Source organism: Trachymyrmex septentrionalis, unplaced genomic scaffold (genome assembly GCF_001594115.1).
Source record: "Trachymyrmex septentrionalis isolate Tsep2-gDNA-1 unplaced genomic scaffold, Tsep1.0 scaffold62, whole genome shotgun sequence".
Taxonomy (NCBI): Eukaryota; Metazoa; Arthropoda; class Insecta; order Hymenoptera; family Formicidae; genus Trachymyrmex; species Trachymyrmex septentrionalis.
Genome location: NW_017305800.1, coordinates 2,895,001 through 2,904,359, shown reverse-complemented (window position 1 = coordinate 2,904,359; position 9,359 = coordinate 2,895,001). Strand labels below are relative to the sequence as shown.

The window sequence follows — 9,359 nt, the reverse complement described above, 5'->3', positions numbered from 1 at the left end:
CGACAAACTGAGGGACTACTTTATTTAGCCGTCCATCCCGTCGACGCGCGACGATGACGACGACGACGTCGACGACGACGACGACGAGGTGCTCGCAGCTTAACGAACATGTCTGCAGCGGGGCAGACAAATTTATTCGCCGGCATTGGCAGCGTGATATCCTTCTATGGGGGCTATTTTCTCATCAATCCCAATAGCTTTTATAAAACGTGACTCACGCGTGAAAAGGTCCGCGCGCAGCCTTTGGCGAATCCGATGTTCGCCATCTCCCCCGTGCACCATCATCATCGCGACTGTCCCTGGCCGCGAGAGATAAAGCCGCCTCTCTTTCAGGATATGATACACGCGGCGGAGGCCGTTATACGCATACATCTCTCTTCTTTCTACAATTGAAAAATCAAGCCGGCATCCTTCTCGCATGTAATGTAATAAATAGCCGATCGTCGTGATTCATGAATTCTCGCGGCAACGCCCGCGTTTCGGAAATTGATTAATCGACCATTGATGATCGAACACCGATCGAGATAGTTCGCGTGCGTGGCGAACGGGATGTTCGGAGGGCATCGATAAACTCTAATATGAGAATATACAACGTGGGCCCACACTTTTGACTGTTAACAAATCGTTGTTCGGACTCGTGTTTTTATTTCACGCCCCCTGTGCTTTGTATTGTCGTTAAACGGGGCAGGAGCATCAAGTGTAGCGGCATCAAGTGTCAGTATCAAGCGGATTTTTCGACTATTTAGCGCATCTCTCGAGCGATCAATGCGCCCGCGAGGTTACACTTGGAGAGGGGAAAAAAAAAAGCACATGAAACAGTCAGCGTTGATGAAAATAATAAAAATTTCATGTGCGATAATTTCGATCTAATGAGGCGTGGATTGATCGAGCTTCAACGTTTATATTTCTCAATTCCACTCGTTTAGACGATTAGGATCGTAATTATCTACTCGTTGGCTAGCACGACCCGCATATCGCGGAGTGTAAATGTAGTCACCAAAAGCTTCCGTAATTTATCGTGGGAAAGTGAGAGCGAGAGGTCGGACAATCTGGAAAATTTACATCAACATCGCAACAAAACGAAAGACGAAATTGCCTATAATTCCTTTTCCATGCCGATCCTCTTCGACCTTCGCATCTTCGCGCTGCGGTGAACGACGAGTGCAACAAAATGCATTACGAAGGGCATCCCAAAGTCGAACCGTGTGCCGCACCCTGCCGTATATTTTCGTGACAAAGGTTTCTCCAACGAAATTCCATATGGACGCCGCTTATTTCGTTCCGTGACCTTCCGGATCTTTGAATCTCATATTCACCGCGGACGAAGATTTAACGAAAACAATGAGAAACGAAAAATTCGCCGTTTATCGATTTATGCGCGATTCTGACAGGCCATTTGAAAATTCAAACAGTTTTCTCGTCGGAAGGTAGAGAATGGCAGATTATCAATCGAACTGGAATCGACGAAATCGGGAATTCTTTCGGGAAATTTTAGACATCGAAAATATAATACGTATATGTGTAAGACAATGGCTCGCTCGTTCTGTGGGCAGGTAATCGTGGGCAGGCCGGTCAAACTGCGCGAGTTCGAGACGCTCGAGCGGTTTAATAGGGAAAATATGGCTTCTATCGGCGTTCCATCTAACGGCTCGATGCAGCGCTGGGAACGATGCGTAGGGAATATAGACCAAGAATCTGGCGCGCGAACACTCGGAGCAGTCCGGAGCAAAGAGAAAGGGCGGAAGGGCGAGATTGGCGAACGCGAGAAAGAGAGAGATAGGGGGGAGGAGGGGGGGAGAGAGGGGGAGAGAGAGAGAGAGAGAGAGAGAGAGAGAGCGAAACGAACTCACCAGGCTTTGACGCGTATAAGGACCTCTCCCTCGCCAAGGGCAGGCTCCGGCTTCTTCAGGGCCTTGACACTCTTGAGGCCGCCGAAACCGTTGAGCACGATCGCCCGCATATCCTTCGGCTCCGGCGTAGTCTTCTCCTCGCCGTTCTCCTTCGGCTTCTCGCCTTCGCCATTCTCCTCGACTTTCTTCTCGTCCTCCTTACGCTCCTTCATCGGCTCTTCCTTGGCCGGCGGCGACGCTGCCGCCGTTTCCTGCGGCGGCTTCTCGCCCTCGGCGCTCGGACTAGTCTCGTTCTTGTCTTCTGCCATCTTTATGTCCTCTTCCTTTTAGACGCCCTAAAACTCTGAAGCTCACGCGACGTCCTTTACCGCGAGACTGAGGATCTCCGGCGGCCGGCGGCGGGGATACGTCAAGAAAGGGAGCGTGCGTCGTACCGTCCGTGATCGCGAGCGACAGACGGAGGAGAGACAGACTGGAACGAAGGAGAGAAGGAGAAGGATGGAGAGAAAGAGGAAGAGAGAGGAAAGAGAGAGAGAGAGAGAGAGAGAGAGAGAGAGAGAGAAAGGAGGGAGAGAAAGCGCGCCCGTCCGTGTGAGTGGTCCGCTCCGCTTCGCACGGTATATCGTTTACAATCCGCCGCGTACGCGCTCCATGAAAGCCACTGTCGTTCTGGACGAAATTCTGCGCCACTATGTAAAAGTCTCTCTCTCTTTCTGTCTCTCTCTCTCTCTCTCTCCCTCTCTCTGCCTGCCTCTCTCTCTCTCTCTCTCTCTCTCTCTCTTTCCGTTCGTAGTGCCGGCTACGCCGGCCGGTAATGCGCGCGGTGTTGCCGTTGCTTAGCAACCGCGCGCCCCTTCCGAACAACCAATCGTCGATCGTAAAGTCCTCGGTCGTCATTCGCTATGTCGTTCGAAGCATGCTGGACGCGCGCACAGCCCGGTAGGTGCCGCGCCACACCACGTCGTGTCGCGTCGCGACGAATCGCACGGCATCGCACGCGTGCAACTCCTGCTTCGCCGCGACGAAGTAGTCCCGTTGCATCGCATCTCCTTTTCCATACTCGCGTTTCATTCCTTCCGATCACCATGTACTATAACCTAAAAATTTTTCAAAATGCCCGACTCCGTTCCATGGCAGCTTTGGGCAGCTTCAAGCAGCTTCAAGCTGACCGATCGATCCCCGACGGATGTACTTACGCGCTCTTTGTAATTACAAATCGCGCGGAGCGATACCACATAGCGCTGTCCGTCTAACTGATCTTGATGACGCGACCGTGTAATTGTTCCTATGAATAATCGAAGGAAAAGGGGGAGAACGCGAAGAACACATATACATTTTTATGGGGTTCCACCGCGGTCATCCCATCGAAAGAATTGCGAGTCCGCCGAGCGGTGCAAACCGAGTATGCAAAAATATACCTCTTCGACATTTTTATCATAGAATGTTTTTCAGCGATTAGAGATAGATAACGCAGTTGTAACACGGTGAATAATTATTTTTTTACACCTCTATATTTACCGATGTTAAAGAAATGAAACAAGTCATTGTGTTATTATAAGATCGCATCGCGAAAAAAAAATTCAAACAGCGAGCGAATTAACCAATTACAATAGAGACTGCAAGGCCATAATATAAACAATAACAAATCCAATATTTTTTTCTGCTTACGTCTTCCTGCTTAAGTTTTTCTGTGCGCCACGGCTCTTAAGGTCACAGATCTTTGCATAATGCATGAAGCACGAGAAAATCAACCAATCAGAGTCTTTTGTTCGATGGAAAGAAAAGAAAATTAAGAACTTTAATTTGTTCATTTTTTATGCATTACCTGTTAATATTCAAGACTCTATACTCTTTATATGTAAACTATATGCCATTTTATATTTCTTGCCGGAAAGCATCAGGATCCTACAGGATATTACACTTTTTTGGATGTGACGCAGTCCCTGAATTCCCTGATTCTTGCCTTTATTAGAGATATTTGGAGATATTTGTAGAAATGTTACTTTCCAACATTTTTCAAACAAAATAAATTACGATAATGTCCGAATGATGTTAAAATAAATCGTATACCTGACTGAAAAATTAAATGACTCTTATGGTCGTTTCTATCAATTCAATTTAATTTTAATCTCGGCTTAACCCTTCTTCCGGTTCTAAAAATTTGAAGATGAAGAAGATAATTTAAATCGAGATTAAAGTTAATTTGCATTAGTAATCATTTGGAGCCATTTTGACGTCATTTCGATGTCACAGTGACTTGTGTTCTACTTGAATTCAAGCTAAAATTAATAATATTGGATACGATAAATTTTTCAGCACATTCTTGCTATAGTAGAATAATATAGGGACGGATCGTTCATCGCGCGATCTTATATCTGGAATTTCTGTGGTAGGGTTGAAAGAGCCGGCGATAAAACAATAGCGACGTTCAGAATCTTGGGGAAACACACGCCTTTATCGTATGAATCATTGCTTCAGATGCTTCTGAAGAACTTTCCATCGTCTTTCGCCGATAAATTTGTTGCGTTCATTCGTCATTGTGAAAATTTACTTAGGACATTAGTATTAAGTATAGAAACGTACACCATAAGAAATATTGCCGTGGCGTAATTATCATACATTACATGCACAACAGTACATAAAACCTCAATATGTTATTAGTGTTTTATATGAAAACCGTTACTCTGCTATTAAAGTGACTCGATGAGTTTTTGCCTATTAAGTAATTAAACTGTCGTACAGACCGGCTATCTTTTATGTATATTATACAAATAATATATGCATCATGCAACTTTACATTTTTATTCTTCATACACATGGATTCTTTTATTAGCGATGTGTGCGTACAATAAATTTGATATATTATTCTCATCAAGTTTTATTATTTTCTCATTATTTTGTATTATAAATATTATTATAAAGTTTACGTCGAATAATTTTTAAATATCCCTCAGTATAATTATTATGCAATCGAAATACCTCGCACTAATTAATTCCATCAATTAATTAATGGATCCGTCAATCTATCAATTAACAATATTCTGTCGATTAAACGTCGATAAAAACGATGATAGCGGATAGCAATTGCAGGCTTAGCGGTGCATTATTTTGATTAGGCCTCCAATTCCACCAATGTATAAAGATTAACTTTAACCTTGGCTCAACATTCACCCTACCCTCATCATCTTTCTCTAATTTTTAGAACTGGAAAAAGATGAAAAGTAAATTGAATCAAGATTAAAAAAGTTAATCTACATTGATGAGGCATTATTAGTCGACCAAACTTACAATCTACAGCGAATGAACAAAAAACGTCGTAGAATAAAAAGAGTTGCACCATGTTTAAAACGTATAGAAGATACACGTTTTCTACATCGTAGGAAATCCATTTCGTGCGGCATCATCACACGATCTCGTTAATGCGCTCAGTTCTCGCTGTATTTTCCGTCTGCATTCGTATCCGGAACAGCGCAATTTATTGATGAAACATTGATTAAACATTGGTTAAACATCAAAGATATATTGGGCCAATGTTGCGCCGATGAATCGTGCTAGTAGGGACGCCGGGCCGTCGGCCCTGAAAATTCACTCATCCTTCGCTTCTCGGCGTCGCATCTACGGAGTGGCGGTCGCCGGAAAGTAGTGCCCAGCAGACGACGCCCGAAACGCGCGTGTATTCCTACGCCACGCATAGTGTGCGTGTGCTTTCCACCACGCGCGAAGGAGTGCGTGCGTGCGCATCCTGCGTCCATCCGTCTGTCCGTTCCTCGATTCAGCGAGGAAACACGCCTCGCCAAATGCGAACCTTCTACCGCACATGTCTCTCCTCCTCTCCTTCGATCGTCAGACGCAGCTGATACCGTGAGCGCATCGCTCTCCGAGAAATCGGCTGCGTTTCTCGTACGATACGTTGCGTACCGCTCGTAATTCTCGCAAACGAGATTCGTGCTCACGAAACAAATCGGAGTCATTCCCGTTGCGGTTTGGCAACGTTGTGTCCGCGTCGCAACGCTACGCGCTGACGTTCACGATAGCGTAACGCGATTATCGTCGACGAGAATTATCGCATGCTTTTGTTGGAACGAATCTTCCCGACGGGTTTCGGATTCCGCGCGAAAACGCGAATGTTGCGGCGAAACGACAGTCATTACACATCTATACAGCATACTTTTGCACAGTATGTGCATTTCATGTCAATTGCGTGACTGTATATGAATAATTGATATACGACGCATGATTAGGATTGTTCGACGCTGCCCGCGTGTTACGATCGTCGCGCGTTTATCGCGCGACGATGAACATCGCGATCTGCGGCGAGCCGTGCGGTTGAATTCGCGAAACAATTGGACTGGGTAATGAGAATCATGCACGAGTGCAATGAGAGGATGTACTGATTGGGATGAATGACTTATATTGTCGGGAGGGCAAAAAGTGTCCGAAGCTTTTCTGTCGAGGTCTTCGGGAACGGCTCGCGAATGTATATACAGAACCCGTTTTTCTTTTTCCGAAACGTTTCTAAGTGGACGTATATTATTTCGGCGCATATGATATATAATTGCGACAATTGTCGCAATCGAGAAACTAACGATTGTACAGAGCAAAAAAAATCGATTTCGTTAAATATTTATAAAAATTTAGATAGATACAAAGAATAATTTTGTTGGACTATCAAAATAATTATGTAGAAAACTCAAGCACGCTGTAAAAAGTTTTGATGTTGTTGCAACTATAGTTCGAATATTTTACATAATTATTTCGATGGTCCAACAAAATTATTTTCGGATTGCATCTACGTTGATAAAATAAACTAAATTTTAATAAATTATTTGTTTGAGTTATGATACCAATTAAATTTTTAGGTACTTATAATTATAAAGATATGTTTATTTGATACACAAAAACTATTAATTAATTTGATTTAAAAAACTATTATTTAATTTAATTTATTTTTTTATAAAATAAATATTTACTATAAGTAAATGTTTCGTTAATACTATTCAAATAAATATTTCTTAAAATCTAATAGTCTTCTCGGTGTAGTTAAATTCTTAGATATTTTAGCAAAACCGTTCGTTCCGTGTAAATAAAAACTTCAGCTAACGCTTGATTAAAATATTATTTAATAGTTGATATGATATTATTATTATAAATTGTAATCATAAATATTATTTATGATAACATTATTTCTAGCGATCATAGACGATTACTACGGGGCTCATATTTTTTCTAAATACGTCGTAGTTCCCTTCGCCAGTTCGTCATATGTCCTACATAATTCCCTGTCGGGTGTCTTTTACAATTTTCGCTGAAATTAACGGGCGGAAAAACATCAACGGAATCATTGGCGTTAGTTGATTTTACAGCAAACTCGCGACGTGGCGACCTCGCGAGACAATGACAGCGACGTGCACACCTCGCACTATTGTCAAGCCATACCGGGAGTACTGTGTAATTATTAATCGTGCAAAAGCGCGGGGTACGATCACGTATACATGCATACGTTGGTATACGTGTCTTGTCAATACGAGCTATGCATTCACGCGCGGTCACCAATTTAAGTAACAGTCGCTCGCTCGGCAGCATTTGCGTCAATATGATGCATTATCTTACGTCAATCTTGGGAACGATACGATTTTATTTTCAATAGAGGACAATCTTCCTCTGTGATAATTCGATAAACAAGACGCGATTTTATTACGTCCGTTCACTCTATATTTTTCGATTTTTCTGCGAATCCAACGGAAGACGTATACTTTTCTGGTGATTCTTTCGTCAAATATGCTGAAGATACGAGAAATATTGAAAGTTGTTTCGATCTTTTTTTCTCGCTTGATCTTATCAATGCCCAGCATTCTGTAACAACAGTTTGTTATCGTCGCACAACTTTTTTACGGTATACGTATGACTATAATATTTCATTCGTCGACAAATTTTGTTAAGCGCATTGATTGGCTATAAAATAGAAAATTTCTAAAAATTTAACGATGTTTAATAATATATTTTCAAAATATTACGAATTTAACAATTTTACAGATTGTTTTACTATTACGTTTATTTGTAGTCGGCTACAAGGCAGAGAGGCCTCTTCTCTGTTTTACCAGAAGTTTGTCGTACGACACATGAAATATTCGACTAATACATGCGCTACGATAATACAACTATACCAACAGTGTCGTTAAAAGTTACAGAATACAGAACACAGGATTTCACGTATTATTTGTATTGACTTTTTTTTCATCCGAGCAAGTTTGGCAACGGCTGAAATTCACAAAGTCCATGTTTAGAACTTGTAGTACGATTCGGGTTTAAAACTCGTGCGCGCGTGGTGAACAATTAAGTTGGTCAGCATTTGCGACGAGTAATGGACGCGCAATTGTAATAGACGCGATAACCAAGGCGAAATAATTCTAATTCGACGAGGGCGACTTTGCAATGTTCTGCGCTCGCGCTATCACTCGCGGCACAGCGTGGGCTTTTTATTCCGACTTTAAATGCTTTAAACAATAACGCGCCGCACGATTACCGGCGTGATAAGATTTCATGTGAAATCGCGGCGCATTATCAGCTGCCTTTTTTATCCTGCATCGATACGGACGTAGAAACGTGACCCTTGAACCAATGTCTTTCCTAGCTCTCGCGTCATCGGACGATGACGATCTTTAAATGAGGAAATGCCACCAGGGCGCATTGACGTCCACATCGTGCGATTATCCGGAAGATTTCGTTCAAGAGACGGAGTCGTGTATGAAAAAAAATATCGAAACGCGGTTACCATATTCGTTGGCGTGTCGCGAGCTCGACGGCGGGTCACGTCATTTGCCGACGTATCAGATTCGAGAATCGCGTTGCATCCGGTCCGTTTCATTGCCTTGATCCGTGCCGGATATACGGCGGAGTTCCGCCGGTATCCTATCGACTTCGGGTCGAGAGTTTGCGTTGACGAACATTGTTTTTTTTTTTTTTTCACTTTTCTCTATCTTCTCCACCTTTTCAAATTGTTTCTTTCTCTTTCTTTTTCTAATCTCATTACGTGGTGTAAATATTCATCATTCTTGTGCCATGCTTTATCGTATGTCTTTTAAAACATATAAGAAGAGCGATCGATTCGCTCGAAACACTTTTTTTCAGAACGTAGCTCCACCTCTTACGCAAACGGTGGAATAAAACTACATAACAGGAAGCTCGGTTAGCGTTTCGGCTCGGTAACTTTGAACTCTTCCTTTCGTCAACATTATTATGTATCCTTCACGTTGATACGAATAACGTGCCAGTTACAAGTAACGGCATGCACAATGATACATATGATTGACACAGAAATATGCATACACATATCAGATAGTTAAATCCATCGAAAGTAGATTGTGTAAAGTGACTTGCACATTTTAACAGAATATCGATAGAGAGAAACAGAATAGAATAATAAATAGCTACTTATAAATATATATAGAATAAATATTAGCAAAAGAAAAAAAAATATACTAAATTAATAAATTAAACATGTGTGATTTA

At 42.3% G+C, this 9,359-nt stretch overlaps 1 protein-coding gene across 1 annotated transcript in view; it reads right to left on the bottom strand.

The window, feature by feature from the left end:
• The window catches only part of LOC108752926 (synaptic vesicle membrane protein VAT-1 homolog-like), a 25,585-nt gene extending 23,028 nt beyond the window's left edge, over positions 1 to 2,557 (bottom strand). Inside the window, exon 1 of the mRNA XM_018494151.1 lies at positions 1,851 to 2,557. Within this exon, the coding sequence (XP_018349653.1) occupies positions 1,851 to 2,158 (308 nt within the window). The 5' untranslated portion in view covers positions 2,159 to 2,557. The remainder of the gene's footprint in view (positions 1 to 1,850) is intronic.
• Between the last annotated feature and the right edge of the window lie 6,802 nt (positions 2,558 to 9,359).